Raw genomic sequence first — 15,387 nt, forward strand, 5'->3', positions numbered from 1 at the left:
TAAACAGCCCACCTTTTAAAATTAAGAATAATACTGGCAGATACTTTTTGAACACCAATTAGAAGTTTTAAAATCTGTGTATATATATTATATATATATGTCTGATTTTGCATTTGCAGTTCAGGAATTCCTACCTGTCAAGCATCTTCTTTTCCTGCATCTTGAATGAAAGCAGTGTGGGTTTTTATCTTCTATTGTTTTTCCTTTTATATAACTAAAACCCGAATTCACTGAGCTCCACCAATGCTCCTCAGCCCTCTTTCACACAAAGAAAATTCTATTTGGCAGTGCCCAAACTCCCAGTGGAAACAGAATTCTATTTTTGTGTTCTATTCTTCATTTTTTACAGAAATCGGAATGCTCTGAATTATTGTCTGTTACACTATTATATAAACTTTATTTAATTTGAAATCAAAATGACAATCAACAAGGACAACCTCTCCCTGCTGAAAAGCAGCACAACTGCCAAAGCTGCTTGGAGGGATGAGCTGGCTCAATGGGAAGCAGCAGCAGAGAAAAAAATCTGCTAATGGAAGGAAAAGTGAAAGAACAGAGAACAAAGCTCAGGAAGCTCTTACAGAATATTCAAGGAGGAAGTAGATAAAATTCAGGAGGAAAAATACCTCATATCACTTCTTAACTGCTGCTGCACAATGCACACCATGTGGGACAAGCTGGTGCCTCACTTAACTACAGAAAATTGGTATCAGCTGTTCTTTACAGGGCTGAGAAGTAACTACTTCCTGACTTGCACATCTGTGTAAAATGACTCCCTACACAACTTGGCTTTATGTGCTCTCCAACAGATAAAAGTGTATCAAGTCAACGAGCCTGAAAGTGTTTACTTTCACTTACCACAGACATATTAAAAGTAAGCCACCATTGTTATTCTTGTCAGTTCTTTATTGGTTTTCATCCTAAAGACTAGCACATTTACAGCATACATGGATTGGATGAACTAGAATATATAAAACAGTAGCCATATGTTTATGATATATTAATACTGCCCAAAACCAAATAAATAAAAATATTTCAATGCACAAAGCATAGCAAATACAGTCGTGTTGGGACAAAACTGTGTCATATAATACAATAATTTTACACGTGTAAATGAAAAAAAGGCAACTGTGCTGTAGGTACTTTCACAGAACATACACAGAACATACTTGGCAACAGTTTTCTTCTTTTACCTTTGTATGTTTTATAATTTTAAAAATGTACTCAAAAAAGGAACATTAGACAGAACTTCATTTTACAGTAATCCTTAGATTTGCCTCTCCTGTGCAACAGAAAAGCTCCCTTCCCCCTTGTGAGGGTCCCATGTGGACTTCACGTGTCACAGTTTTCTCTGGAGCACCACTCGAGCCCTCGCTGTCGGCGCTGCCCTCGGCAGGAGCCCAAGCTGTGCCCATCCTGGCAGTGCCAGCCCAGCAGTGCCAATTCCATCCCAGCAGTGCCATGTCCATCCTGGCAGTGCCATGGCTATCCCAGCAGTGCCCAGCTTGGCAGAGCTGTGCCCGTCCTGGCAGTGCGGTTCCTGTCCTGGCAGTGCCATGTCCATCCTGGCAGTGCCAATTCCACCCCAGCAGTGCCAATTCCATCCTGGCAGTGCCATGTCCATCCTGGCAGTGCCATGTCCAGGGGACACCGCGCTGGCAGCTCAGCACCCGGCACAGCCCCGCAGCATCCGGGGCTGTGGCTCCAGACAAAATTCAGCAACATTTTCAGATTCCATTGCCATACAAAATAAATAAAGGATTGCTAAGCTCTATAGCAGGTCTAATGATTGTTGGCCACCGTCTAAGAGAGCGGCGCTGCTAATTGTTACAAGAGACATTTGTTATTTCCTTCCGAAGCTGAACATTGGGAGATTTTTAGTGTAACAATACAGGACTTAAAATAAACAACATTTGAAATAGACAAAATAAAATTATCAACTCATAAAATTATCAACTCATAAAAACTAAGGGATATAAAGAGCATAGTTCATACAAAAATAAAGTAGCATTTCATAATGGGCCAGGGACTGAAGGCTGAGCAGAACTAATGGAGTAGCATGTCTACAGAGATCCCACTGAAAAATTTTTCATCATATATTTCTTTACTTATTAGCAAAAAAATAAAACAAAATCAACACTCATTAATTGGCTAACAAGGTTTGCAACATTTCCGAGTGACTGTTCTACTGTAGATGATTTGTTCAGACATGGGTAGGTACTACAATACATTGCTTTTGCACAGAATTCCATGTTTTGTAATCCTAAAGAGTCTAAAATAATGGTAACAGCCTAGTTCAGCAGAACTCTCTGACCTGGCTTTGTGACATGCTGCTCAGTGTTAAACTGCAAAAAGCAAAATGCAAAAACTGCTGGACCTGTAACCCCCAAACCTATATGGGAGCAGAATGAACATGGCTGATTGATAGAGCAGTGACAGCACAGACAAACATCAGTGAGAGGGAGAAAGAAATCAGAAAACAGCCATATACTTACCTGGCTGTTGCTACTCCCCCAAGAAAAAATGGGCAGATTTTTTTCTATTCTAAAACTCAGATTTTTAGGAACCAAGAAGGAAAGGACAGTGTGCTGAATGAAACTAGCTAGAGATTACTGGATCCTGTTAAAATTTGGAAATTAACATTTAGCTGCTTTTTAAAATGCTATCTTAGCTTCAAAGGCATTCTTTGGGAGATTATTTCAGAGGAGATCTGTTGAACGTTTTTTATCATATGCTATCCAACTGACCACCTTTGTCATAAGCTAGAACCCACCTGTGGTTCTCAGGCACGAGCAGTAGCACTGAGCAGTTCCTCTCTATTGACACAGGGCATTGCTACCTTCCTCAGAAATACCCTGACACCGGCCACACTTTCCCCCACCAGGACTCTCAACAGATGAAATGCAAAGGAAAACAGAACCCAATTTTGATTTTGGAGCAAAGGGGATGCATTGGGCACTTTAAGACATTTGGTAATGACATACAAAACCGATACAGAAAAATCATATGCTGACCAAAATAAAGTAACGCCCCGAGATACTGAGGCTTACAATCCAGAAGTGATATAAAAAAACCATGGGTAAAAATGTGTTAATTAATGTACAACACCATGGAATATACTGAACATGTCACGTGCAACATCAGCGACTTGCTTGTTGCACTTGCCTTAGAGAGGGGAAGGGCATGGGGAACTGTTGCTGGCATTAATAGTTAAGCATCATGATGTTTCTGAAATACTTTTAAAAATCAGTTGTGTGCCCAAGGCCTTATCTGCCAAAGAGGACAGGAATTTCTTTTATTTGAACTGAATTATAAACCAGACCTCACATATCTGGTTTATATATACAAGTAGCCTTTTATATATTGTTAATTTCATACATGAAGGTGGCATCCTATATATAGTAAAACAATTCTTTCTCCTGGCTCTTATTGTGCTGATTTTTTTTTTAAATCAAACCCCCTTTTATTGATTGTAACAATGCGTTCTACAGTTACTAAACTGTCTAGGATCCTTTTTATTTACAACTTTTGAGTTTTACTCTCAGTTTTAAAAAGTTTAGGAAAAGCTCAATCTGAAATCAACTCAGTATAAAAAGATGTTATGGAAACAGCTGCCTAAATGCCGTTCCTAGAGTCCTTGCCCATCCAGGAGGTACCTAGCTATTTGCATATAGGTAATTATTAAGTAGCACAGTATCTGCTCATCTTACATAAAGGCTATTGAAACGGGCAGAGAGTCATCACACTATTCTCAAGCTAAGGTGTCAGAATAATTGTTACTATAGATTCCAATTCAGTAACATGCTCTGTATGACCTAACGAAACATACAAAAAGGTTATTTATCTCTTCTGGATGACAAAATCATGTGTTAATCTAGAGTGTATCCACATGTTTTAATGGAACAGCAATTAAAGGACATGGTATGCTTATGTTTCAACTTTTCCATAAGTTCCTTCTGGAGGCCTGTAATACTTTGGGAAAGCCTTCAGTTGCAGGGAATTAAATGCATACTTGCGACATCCAACATTCTTCATTGTATTTTCTCGGCGACAACCCTCACTGGGGAAAAAAACAAGCACAAAAAATGACAGCAGTAAAAGGGAAAAAAAAAGAAAAAAGACTTAAACTAAGATGAAATGAACTGGTTATTTTATAGCATTAAAATAAAGTTGGTTATATTTAATGAGCGTTTAATTAATTTGCCACTGCAAATATTAAAAGAGATGATTCATCATACAATGCCAGTAAGAAGCACACAGAATGGACACAAGCTATGTCTGATTGCTAGTTTTGCATTTCTAGAAAGCAGCAGCACATCTACTGAGAAGGCTCTTTCACGCCGGTTTCATGTATTTCAAGGTGCACTGTTGAGGAGTTCACATGCCATTCACTGCACAAGGGATCCCAAGGGGTTGCTTAAAAGCAGTTCTGCTAATTTATTAACACATAAAGCTGAAAACCAAAACCTGCAGATCTTTCTATAAGAGCTTTAAATTAATCTTATTGTTCCCTGTATGTCAGTATTATAAGTATTTACTTAAAGATTAGAGCTGATACAAAAATAATGTATGCCTTTCTAGTTATCTCTGCATGCATAAATGGACATGAAAACCAAGGCAATCTAAAAAAATCCTAATCATGAAATAGCAGTGCAAAAAAGACTGGCTGCATCATCACCCCAAAGAAACAAAGCTGAGCAGAATTTAATTTTCACCCAATATTTTGGTGCAACTGCCCCACATTACAAAGAGGTTCTGTGCTACAATAGAAAACTACTCCAGTTATAAGGCTTCTTTACACTTGTAAATCTAATCCACAGTTCCTTTGATTATATCCAAAAAACAGACATACAAAGAGGAAGCACTATCTTTTAAATATATATTATAAATCAATTTAGGCTTGCAGGAGAATTATTATCCCTGATTGAGGACTGGAACCTAAACAATGACAACTAGACCTTCATGGCAAAGTGTACAGTACAGCATCTTATGGTGGAAATGTCAGATTAGTCCTGTCTTGGAGACAGCTGCAGCATCTACCAGGTAAGCTGTGATCATCTGATTCAAAAGGAGGGTTTGGATTCTGGTTCAGTTTGAAAGCTCTCATGCTCTTACAGACCTCACCATTCTTCTAATTTTGGTTCATGAAACTGGCTGTAACTGTGTTCTGTATGTAATACCAAGTTTAACTTCATAAAATACAGTAATTTTTTTTCTTTACTTTAAGGAATAGTTTAACTAAGTTTGAAATTTGTCTCTGGAGCACATTCTGTGCTTGCCTTTTATAGAATGGATCATCTGTGATGACACTGTTTTTCTGGCACTGGTTTGTGTTTCACAAAACTCCCCCGATGGCTCTTGCAGCCAAATAGATACATCAAAAGTTTGCACAACTCATACTTCAGAGAACTAATAAAAGCAGTAAGTTTAACTAGCAAATATGTAATGCTAGGTGAGCATTTTAACTGCAAAGTGAATCATTCTCTTCATATCACATTTCATTGCATCTGGTTATTGCATGTGTCCCTCATGGCACAGATACAGTGACAAAGATTTATTGCCCACATTTCACATGCCATCTTCCTTGTTTTGGAAGCATATAAGGAGGATGCACTACTGCACCTTAAATCTGAATGCACCAGACCAGACCAGGCCCCAAAAGAAAAAAAAAAGTCCCAAATTTTTTCCCATTGAAATGAAAAAGAAAAAACCTGCATTTTTTCCAAGAAGCCTGGGCTTTCATTCCAAACAGTTTTAAGGTGGTCTTACTGCAACCCTAGTGGTAATCATGAGCAGCACCTTCACACTTTAAACAGATTCATAATCTCAGGGAGCTCAGTGTATGTGCCTGCCACCAGAGTGTGGCTGGACCCTGGAACAGCTGCCCAGGGAGAGTGGCAGAGTGCAAGAAGGGCTCGGACAGCGCTCTCAGCACAGCCTGTGGCTGTCCTGTGCCAAGCCAGGAACTGATCCTTGGCCCTTCCAACTCAGGAGATTCTGTGATTCTAAAGTTACTTTCACATCTGGTTAGACTGAACTCAGGACACCCCCACATTGCAAGATCAAGGCCACAGTCCAACCTGACAACTGCTCACCTTGTAAAAAGGTAGACTGGGGCACCCCCAGCAGACAAACCAGTGCTAACCATAAAGAACAGATGATTTCTGTGGAGACACAGCAGCATCAGGTATCAGCACAGCACAGGGATGTGTCCCAAACCACCACAACATGATAAACCTCAAGAGCAGTGAGGATGCACCAATGTACTGAAACTCATCGCAACTAAAAATTAATATAATATGTGCTTTTTATATATATAGATAAGCATATATGTCTTTGTGGTGTTTTTTTGTTTTTTTTTTTTTCCTTTAAAAACAAAATTGGAAGAATAGTGAGGAAAAATATTAAGAGATAGTGTACTGCACAGTCTGATTTCATGAAGACACAAATATAACCACACACTTTTTATTTTAGTTAGAATAATTAAATCCAAATTTAGGATTTAATTCTGATTTTTATTCTAACTGTGCTTTTATGCTTTTTTTTTTTTTTTTTTTAATTTCAGCATACTTCTCTCAGCAGCTCTCAGTTCCATTAAAATTTATAATAAAAGCTAAAGCTATCTCTATTTTCTGAGCAAGTTAATAGTAGAAAATACAAATCACAGTACTAGTTCTCCTCAGAAGCCCAATGTCATCTCAGGCACCAAGCGAAGTAAAACCCCTTATGAAGTTATCAAACTACATTAAATGAGGTTAGTTTTTTTATCAGCTATTGCTATTGACAAGCTCTGCCAGACCACAGCATCAACAAAATCTTCCAGTTTAAACAGGCCTCCCCTAGTTTGATGTTATATATAAATGATGATCAAATTTCATCTGCAATTACTCTGCATCACTAAACTAGGAAGCCACTTCAGCCTCACCACTTAAATAAATGCTAACTTGCCATTGCTCGCTTATCATTAAGCCACTATCAGCATCATAATTTATTAAAGCTGTGCAACGCTTAAAAATGGAAGTAACAGTAATATTTAGTCTAATGTAATCAAAATAAAGCCCAGTGGAAAACCTGAAACCCACCTACTAAAGGAGTTAACTGAAACCTCCCACTTCTTGCCTGAAAATTAAAGACCATTATCTTTAACTTCTAGGATGCCCATATTTCACAGTAAGTTCTATAACAGAGCACCTAAAATAGATAATGGATCATTAGCAGGCTAATGCCAGTCACATCCCCTTCCTAACCACAAGGTTCATTTTCCTCATGTCTTTAATACATTGCAAAATGCAGATCTACAAATAGAATGAAATAATTCTGCATGCAGCACACTGCAAGTTGTTTTATGAGTGTTTTCTAGTCTATTAGAATATATTTAACCATGAGAAAGGAACAAAACTATGTTTCTACAAACTGTTCAATAATGTAATTTGGATATTATGCTTTTAAATGAAAGTATAAATTTGTTACTTCTTTAAATAAATTTCTTACAATTTCTTATAAACCCCACCCATGTTTTTATTTTTCTCTTCATACCTCGTAAAAATGAAAGGCAAGGTTAGCATACACCTTAAATATACAAAAAGATACAAATTCTTTTCAGACAGAGTTCCTTTCTCTGGAATACATGAAACAAGTAACACAAAATTGTATTTGGTAAGAGATCTTCAGGCCGGCTAAAGTAAAGAGGTAACAGGCCAATGTCAGACTATGTTACAAGCACTGAAAGCAGAACAATAATTTAAAGTTTCAATACAACTGGTTTTGATAAAATATTTTGATGTATATTTACAGTTTAGTACAATAGAAACGTAAAATTGTAAGGCATAATAATAATTCTTGGCAGACAATGCTATGACACATTCCTTTGTCCAGCAGGTACCAAGTGGCAATACACATTCAAGCACTTTTTTGTTTTTGTGGGTTTTTGTTGTTTTTCTTTTTTTTCTTTTTTTTTTTGTTTTGTTTTTGAACTCTATCTTCACTTGCAACGTAATCTGGCCACCAGGTATGCTATGCTCAGAAACAGCCACACAATCAGTAAATTGGGGCTGAGAGCTAGTAAAGGAATAGAGTAGAGGAGGCTGGGATCTAGTCTGAAATCTCGGATGGGCACCAAGCCACTCAAGTTCTTCTGGGTGACTATCTCCCGTGTTCCAATGCTGTGAAAAGGAAGAAGTTTGGGAAGAGGGAAAATAAAACAGAACGGAAGACAGACATGCAAATGGATGGATAAAAAGAGATGGCAACACAAGGTGGTCAAGAAAATGAAAAAACATGGAAGAATGCACAACAGAACCAGAAGATGAAGTAAAGAAAGAGTGGAAAAACATCTCAAAAATATGTATCAGTACAATTATAAAAATAAGGAGAGGGAAAGAGAATAAAAGAGAAAAATAAGAAAGAAGTACTGTAGTCTAGTGAAAATAAACACATGTAGGTTGAACATTAATGGTTTTCCATGTTCATTCTTTCAGATTACCAAGCAATAATACCCCATGCTGCTCTGCCATGCTTTGGCATGCTGCAAAGAAGTGGAGCTCTGAAAAGCAAGCTGAACATGAATAACCATTGTAGTATTTGACCCTTTCAAACATCTTTCCATGTGGGCTGTAGTGATTTAATTTAACCTCTTAACTACCTGTCCAACACCTCAATTTAAAAAAAAAAAAAAACCAAACAAAAAACCCCACCCACCTATTTTTCTGCTTGGACATGAATTCAAGGATACATCAATAGGCTTATTTCTGAAGACATGCTGCAAAGCCCATCTCATTGTGCACCCCCTCCTTACACTGAGCACCAAAGGCCACAGTGAAGAGCAGCTCCACAGGTAGCCTGGTTGGCTCTGTAGTGTGGTCTCCAAGTCTGGATCACTCTTATACCCTGAGCACTCCAACTCTATTTTTAGTTTACAAAGCAACAACTAAATGGCCAAGATGAACAGAGGGATGGAGCACCTCTCCTGCAAGGAAAGGCTAAGAGAATTGGATTTATTTGGCCTGGAAAAGAGATGGCTTAGGGGTGATGGTATTGCAGCCTTCTAGTACTAGAGGAAAGACGGAGAGAGATTATTTACAAGAGCATGTAGTGACAGGACAAGGGGGAATATGCTAAAAGGGAAAGAGAACACGTTTAGATTAGATATAAGGAAAAAATTCTTTATTCTGAGGATGGTGAGGCACCCAGGGATGTTTATCCCTGGGAGTGTTCAAGGCGAGGCTGGCTTGAGCAAACCTGGTCTAAGGTTCAATTGAATGTGTCCCTGTCCATGGCAGGAGTGTTGGAACTAGATCATCTTCAAGGTCCCTTTCAACTCAAACAATTCTATGATTCTGTGATTCTAAATGCAATCTGTAAGCCTGATGCTGCTCAAGCTTGTGCACTTGCACCACCCATAACAAACCATCCATAACCTTGATGGCTGAGTAGCAGGGTTATGTAAGCATCAGACAATGTCCTGCAAGAAATCAGACACACCCTGGAGGTGGTGAAAAAGAGCATTCAGACACTGGTGACACATCAAGTCAAATGGAATTAGGTGGGCAAGGAACTAAACCAACTGTATTTCTGATCTGGATTTGATCCAAATTGGCGATGAAGACATGTTTTCATTCCTGGTGCCCAGTGGTCAAGGCTAGATTGAATCTGTGATGCCTACAAATCCCAGTTTCTTTGTAGCAATGGGGAGAGTGTGTGTGTGATCAGTGGAAACCTAGTGTTTACTGGAAAGTGGTGGATAAAGCCTCAATGAAATGGCCTGGAGGAAGAAAAGTGTTTTAAAATATAGAGAAAATATACAACACTGGGAGAGGTAAAGAAGGGCTAAAAATGCTAAGCTGGCATTATGAACACCACATGCCACATCCCCACCACTAAAAATTAGTATCATGCTACTCAATTTTACACAAAGACATATACACAGACACATATGGTGGGAATGGAGGCAAGAGCTGGAAAGTGAATTCCTTGTCACTGTTGGCCCCATAAAGATGCTTCCCCCTGACAGGTGAAAAGTCACCTTTTGGAAATATCAAATATTCCAAATTGTACAGGGTCTTAAATCAAAACATTCATCAGCAGACTAGCTCTAGGGTTAGGAGACAGAGCAATTTCCCTTCTACTTTAGCTTGCATTTGGGAGGTGGAGGGCAAGGTTTTTAAATTTTCATATTTATTTCTTAACATCTCCAATCCACTGGAAAGAAATAAATAAAAATTTCTCTGAGTCTGATTTGCCAGTTTTGTACCAGTAACTGGCAAGGGATCTCCCTGTCTTTATCTCAACCCATGAGCTTTTTCACATATTTTTCCCCCCTGTCCTGTTGGGGGAAAGTAGTAAACAGCTGGGTGGTCATCTGCTAAGTGGTCTGGCTCAACTTAATATGATTTTATTCTTAAATCAGGTCAATTAGTGAAGAAATCCAACCAAGACTGTTATCATAGCTGTTTTATTTCATGAGTGGTCATACTCAAACATGACTCCTAGGACTTTATTATGTAATCATTTTAGTTAGCACCATGGTGATTTTCCTCACCTCATTTCCTGCTGTTCAAGAGCTCCTACCAGAGATGGCCCTTCTCTGTTGGCCAAATTGTTTGTGTTGCACCTTCCTAAATAATTTCATTTATTGAAAATGAGCTGGGCTACCTAAAACACGTAAAGGATTTTGCTACCCAGAATGATCTTGACTGAAACTGCCTTAGAGCACATTCCCACAAACAGCTCCACTGGCATTTCTGACAAGACAGAAATCTGGTAGGAAGAGGGAGGGCAGGCACTCAAAGATCTAGAGGGGAATATGGGCTGCAGATGGAAGAGACTACCTGAGCCAGCTTTGACTCTTGTTCTGCCTTTACTGGTCAGGTAGCCATGTCCTCTTAGCTTGGAATTCCAGTCATATCATCATGATTTTACTATTTGTGAGCTGGGAGTTACTGTATGTTTGATTTGGGACTGGAAAGGCTGTAACTTATTTACAGAAAATGACTTTATTGTAATAGGGTATTAGTTTCTAAGGTGAAAGCCACAAACTTGTTTCTGTAAATTTCTATAAGAATCTAGAAGAACATTCAATGTTTCCTTCATGATGTCCCTGCTCATTGAACATAATTATCACAAGACTAGGAAAGAAGGGAAGTCCCTGAGAACAAGTAAGTGGGAACTAACATCTCTGAAGACCAACATTACATGGAAGAAGATGATGCTTTCCTAAGTTTTTGAAGACTGGTATAAGCAAAGGCGCTTTTCTTCTCTGGAAAGTTGTCAGTAGAAAAGAGATTAAATACTTTCAGTCTCACAAATTACTAATACTTCCCTGTCCTTCTAAATGCCTCAGAAACTTCAAAAGTCTTTAAGAATGAACCAAACCTTGCTTTTCCAGTACACTTAAATAAAAGACCCAGGTTAAAAGAACAAAATTCAAGCTTTCTGAATGCCCTGGAAGCAATCTGGGCACAATTTGCTACCCTTTTTTATCCTGTATCTGTCGTCTAAATCAGGTGAAATGGTCCAGGCCGGAATGGGATTTGGTGGAGTTGGACTCCTACATATTCGTTCTATAATCCTTGTCTCTCTCATTACGCTTTATTAATTCTGTGCCATTGTTCCTGAGTGGAATTAAAAAATAATTTGAAAAACATGACCACCTATCCCAAAGAGCAATAAGAGGAAGAGTGATGGGCTTGAAGAATGGTCTAATCTTGGTTTTCCTTCTGGACAAGTCAGTATTTGTCTTGCACAATCTCTCTTAGTCAAAGATTTAGCAGAAGAAAAAGTCATGTCTTTCACCTGCCAGAGCAAGTCCCTGATGTTGGTAGAACACTCAAGCCAAAGGTTTTGATTAAATTGGCCCTCCTTCAATATCCCTGTGTAGGTCAACACAAAGCAGTAATTTTCTTGGGTCACTATTTTATCTGATCCTGTGTTATATTAAATTGGTAGACTGAAGGACCAAAACAATGTTATTATTAACCTCTCTCTCTCTCTCTCTCTCTTGTGTCCGTGATTGCATTAAAAAAACCCAGGGACCCTGTAAAGAATTTGAAGAAAGTAACAAGATTCCCAGTATTTCTCCTAGTTGGTTTTACTCTTATTAAATACACAACTGTGAAACTGTATAAGAGTTTCAGATGTCTATGTCAACAAGTTGGACAATTTAAATAAAGATGTCCATTTTAAGTTAGTAAATTCTCCCTCACAAAGCTGTTTCAAGTTTTGTTTCTAATATCAAGGTTTAAGTAGTTTCTGAGTGCACTTTTCATGTACTGTACTAACTCTGTGACAATGTAGCAAAAAGTGCAGCAAAAAATTGAAAATAAAAAAGTCCAGTGCCACTCAATTAGATGCAGGTATAAACCCCCAAATTACTAGTGTAAGAGGCTGCAAGTGTTATTATATGAGACATTTTTCTTCTAGGTGACTGAAGAGTAAGAAAGGGTCAAACAGCAAAAACATACAGAAAGGATAAGAGAATTGAACACTCTAGAGAATTTGGTGAAAAGACACACGAGTACAGTACATTTGATAAGAGTGAATGTTGAAAAACAGGACTGAACAGCATTGTTGAACTACATTGATAAAGACTAAAGCTAGATTTCTTATCCTTTCTTTTGGTATGTGACTTACGGAGTTTTCCAGCAGTGCTTGAAACAAGGCATTGAACAACAGTAAACAGATTTTTTTTTTTTAAGTACAGTACTTAATTCTGCAAACATCTCTGCTGCTTCAGAATACAGAACATCATTATTTTGATATGACAACAGCACACTGACACGTTGTGATGAAATTGGGTTGCTATATAGTGTGAAACACTCATACTGACATTTCACCCAGTGAGCAGTGTTTCACTGCTAAAGGATACACTGGCAAACCAGTGCAAACTGCAGGTGTCTGTGTTTCAAAGAATAAAAAACAGTTATCTCCCTGATCTAGAACTAAGAAACCTAGTGCTATGACAGTTCAGGTAAAGTCATCATTAAACAACTTTCAAAGAAGCACCAGTTTCCTGTTCTGTCAGCTCAGCATTAATGGAAAACATATTTTTACATGCTTGTCTGAAAACTCCTGATTTTCTACTGAAAACTCAAGCCCATCTGATATAAATCTGGTAAGAACCAGCTTTAGCATATGCAACTCACATGCATGGGAGGGATGAATTCTAGCAGTCAGTTTTACAGTTTCCTGACTTTAGCTTACTTTTTTTTTCTTTTGATGGAAACAGAGACCATCAGTCCTCTGCAGTTTGCATGGTTCCTTATTTAGGAATAAGTAATGTGGTCAAACTCTTACCTCCTCATACACTCCAGAGCCTGAGTGAAGACCTGTGGAGCCATTCCATGTTCATGCTGTAGGATCAAACACTGCTCCAGGGTGATGGACATGGCAGTCCTATCCTTGGCACTCTTACAGCTCGTGAACCGAACCCCGTTGAGTCTGCGGCATATCTGGAAATGGGACAGACAACCCATCACTCTTTCTACAGGCAAAACTTCCTGCCAGAGACAACACCTGTACTTCCCCTCAGACACACACAAACGTTCTCTAGGGCTTCAATGTCAAAGTTTGGCATGTTTGAGGGAGCAGAATGTCATTGTATGAGTTGAGGGGAAAATCTGACATGAAAAATACATTTTATTTCCCCATGTCTCATTCTAGAGAAGGTCTAGCCTGGCAGCATTTGCAAGCTACGTGCAAGCAAATAAAGAAATTCAAACATTCCAGTAATAAAAAAGGGGCAAATACATATCAATACAGAAAATCAGCTGAACTATGCAGAGATGGTTAGATGAATAAATACCTCAGCAGCTTGCCAAAGGATATCAACATTCTTGTTTTTCCTTGCATGAACATTTTGTCCCAGAAATCTTAACAGTTCAGGCAGGCACGTCTGACTACGAGATCGAGGTAGACCTATAAAGCAAACAAAATCAACTCCACTTATTCATCTGTATTCAACAGATCTTTTGCAAAGTGTTTCTGTATGCCTGTTGCAAACACATTTGTGTTTTCTTGAAACTGGAAAAACTATTCAAGTTCTGATTTACTTAGTACCATCAACAAAACAAATTCACATGTAATTAAACTCAATTGGAAATATAAATTCCAGTTATTTAAAACTTCAGGGACTCAGAATCTAATAGCAGTATAATAAGAGAATGAACAAAGGGAGTAAGATTGGTATAGTCTTCATTTAAGTGTCACAGATTTGACAGGAGAACATGCATGTCTTCAGAGAAACTCTGAAGATATTTTCTATTCTGCTCACATTTTCGATTTTAAATTTGCAAGCTGGTCAGCTTTCAGTTACAAGAAACACCCACAGGACACCACATTGCCATGATCTGTTTATTAATATTTCACTAAATAGAAATAAAGTAGTTGAAATTTTTGAGAGTACCTTCAGTACTCATCTTCTGTGTTCAAACTGTTGTACATCATCTCTTACACATGTAGCAAGACACTCCAGACAATCAATTACAAGTATTTAACAAGTTCTCTTTTTTTAAAGGAGTAACCACAGAGAACACCAACTAAAGTTGTGACTGAATAAATACAGTATTTTTATTCAGGTATGCACTGTAAGAGATGACATTGTGACAAAAAGAATCCAACGTGAGTGACACCTGAGGCTTTATTTTTGGCCTACTTCTCACAGCAAAGTCTCAGGTTGGACTAACCTGATCTCCTAGAGGAAGGTGACCTGCTGAGCAGATGGGGGAAGGCTGTGGACATTGTTTACCTGGACCTTGGCAAAGCCTTTATTGCTGCTTCCCACAGCATTCTCCTGCACTAAGTGCTCATGGCTTGGTGGGACATTCTGTTCACTGGGTAAAACAACACAGCTGGAGGGCCAGGCCCACAGGGTGCTGGTGAATGGTGCTACACCCAGCTGGTGGCTGGTCACCAGTGTGGCTCCCCAGGGCTCAGTTCTGCAGCCAGTCCTGTTTCAAATCCTTATCAGTGATCAGGAGGAGAGGATCAAGTGCACTCTCACTCAGTGGCACCAAGCTGGGCAGCAGTTCTGATCTACTGGGGGGCAGGAAAGCTCTACAGAGGGATCTGGACAGGCTGGATCAACAAGCCAAGGCCACTTTTGTGGGGTTCAGCATGACCAAGTGCCAGATTCTGCCCTTGGCTCACAACAACCCCAGGCAGTGCTACAGGCTGGGGGCAGAGAGGCTGGGAAGCTGCCCAGTGGAAAAGGGCCTGGGGGTGCTGGTCCACAGAAGCTGAACATGAGCCAGCAGTGCCCAGGTGGCCAAGAAGGCCAATGGTGACCTGGCCCTGTACTCAGCACTGGTGAGGCCACACCTCAAATCCTGTGCTCATTTCTGGGCCACTCACTGTAAGAAGGACATCCAGGCACTGCAACCTCAGTGGTGTCCAGAG

General features: G+C 39.1%; 1 protein-coding gene across 11 annotated transcripts in view; it reads right to left on the reverse strand.

Moving 5' to 3' along the window:
- Positions 1-882: 882 nt before the first annotated feature.
- The window catches only part of INPP4A (inositol polyphosphate-4-phosphatase type I A), a 94,603-nt gene continuing 80,098 nt past the window's right edge, over positions 883-15,387 (reverse strand). For 6 of the 11 annotated variants that reach the window (XM_059466073.1, XM_059466074.1, XM_059466075.1 and 3 more), the window contains 3 exons: positions 13,796-13,908; positions 13,288-13,442; positions 6,185-8,159 (listed from right to left, as the gene is read on the reverse strand). In XM_059466073.1, coding sequence (XP_059322056.1) covers positions 7,979-8,159; positions 13,288-13,442; positions 13,796-13,908 — 449 coding nt within the window. In that variant the 3' untranslated portion in view covers positions 6,185-7,978. Of the gene's footprint in view, positions 4,058-6,184; positions 8,160-13,287; positions 13,443-13,795; positions 13,909-15,387 lie in introns of those variants that run through there. The other 5 variants (XM_059466083.1, XM_059466082.1, XM_059466077.1 and 2 more) reach the window with 1 other exon arrangement.

Source organism: Ammospiza nelsoni, chromosome 2, assembly GCF_027579445.1.
Source record: "Ammospiza nelsoni isolate bAmmNel1 chromosome 2, bAmmNel1.pri, whole genome shotgun sequence".
Classification (NCBI taxonomy): domain Eukaryota; kingdom Metazoa; phylum Chordata; class Aves; order Passeriformes; family Passerellidae; genus Ammospiza; species Ammospiza nelsoni.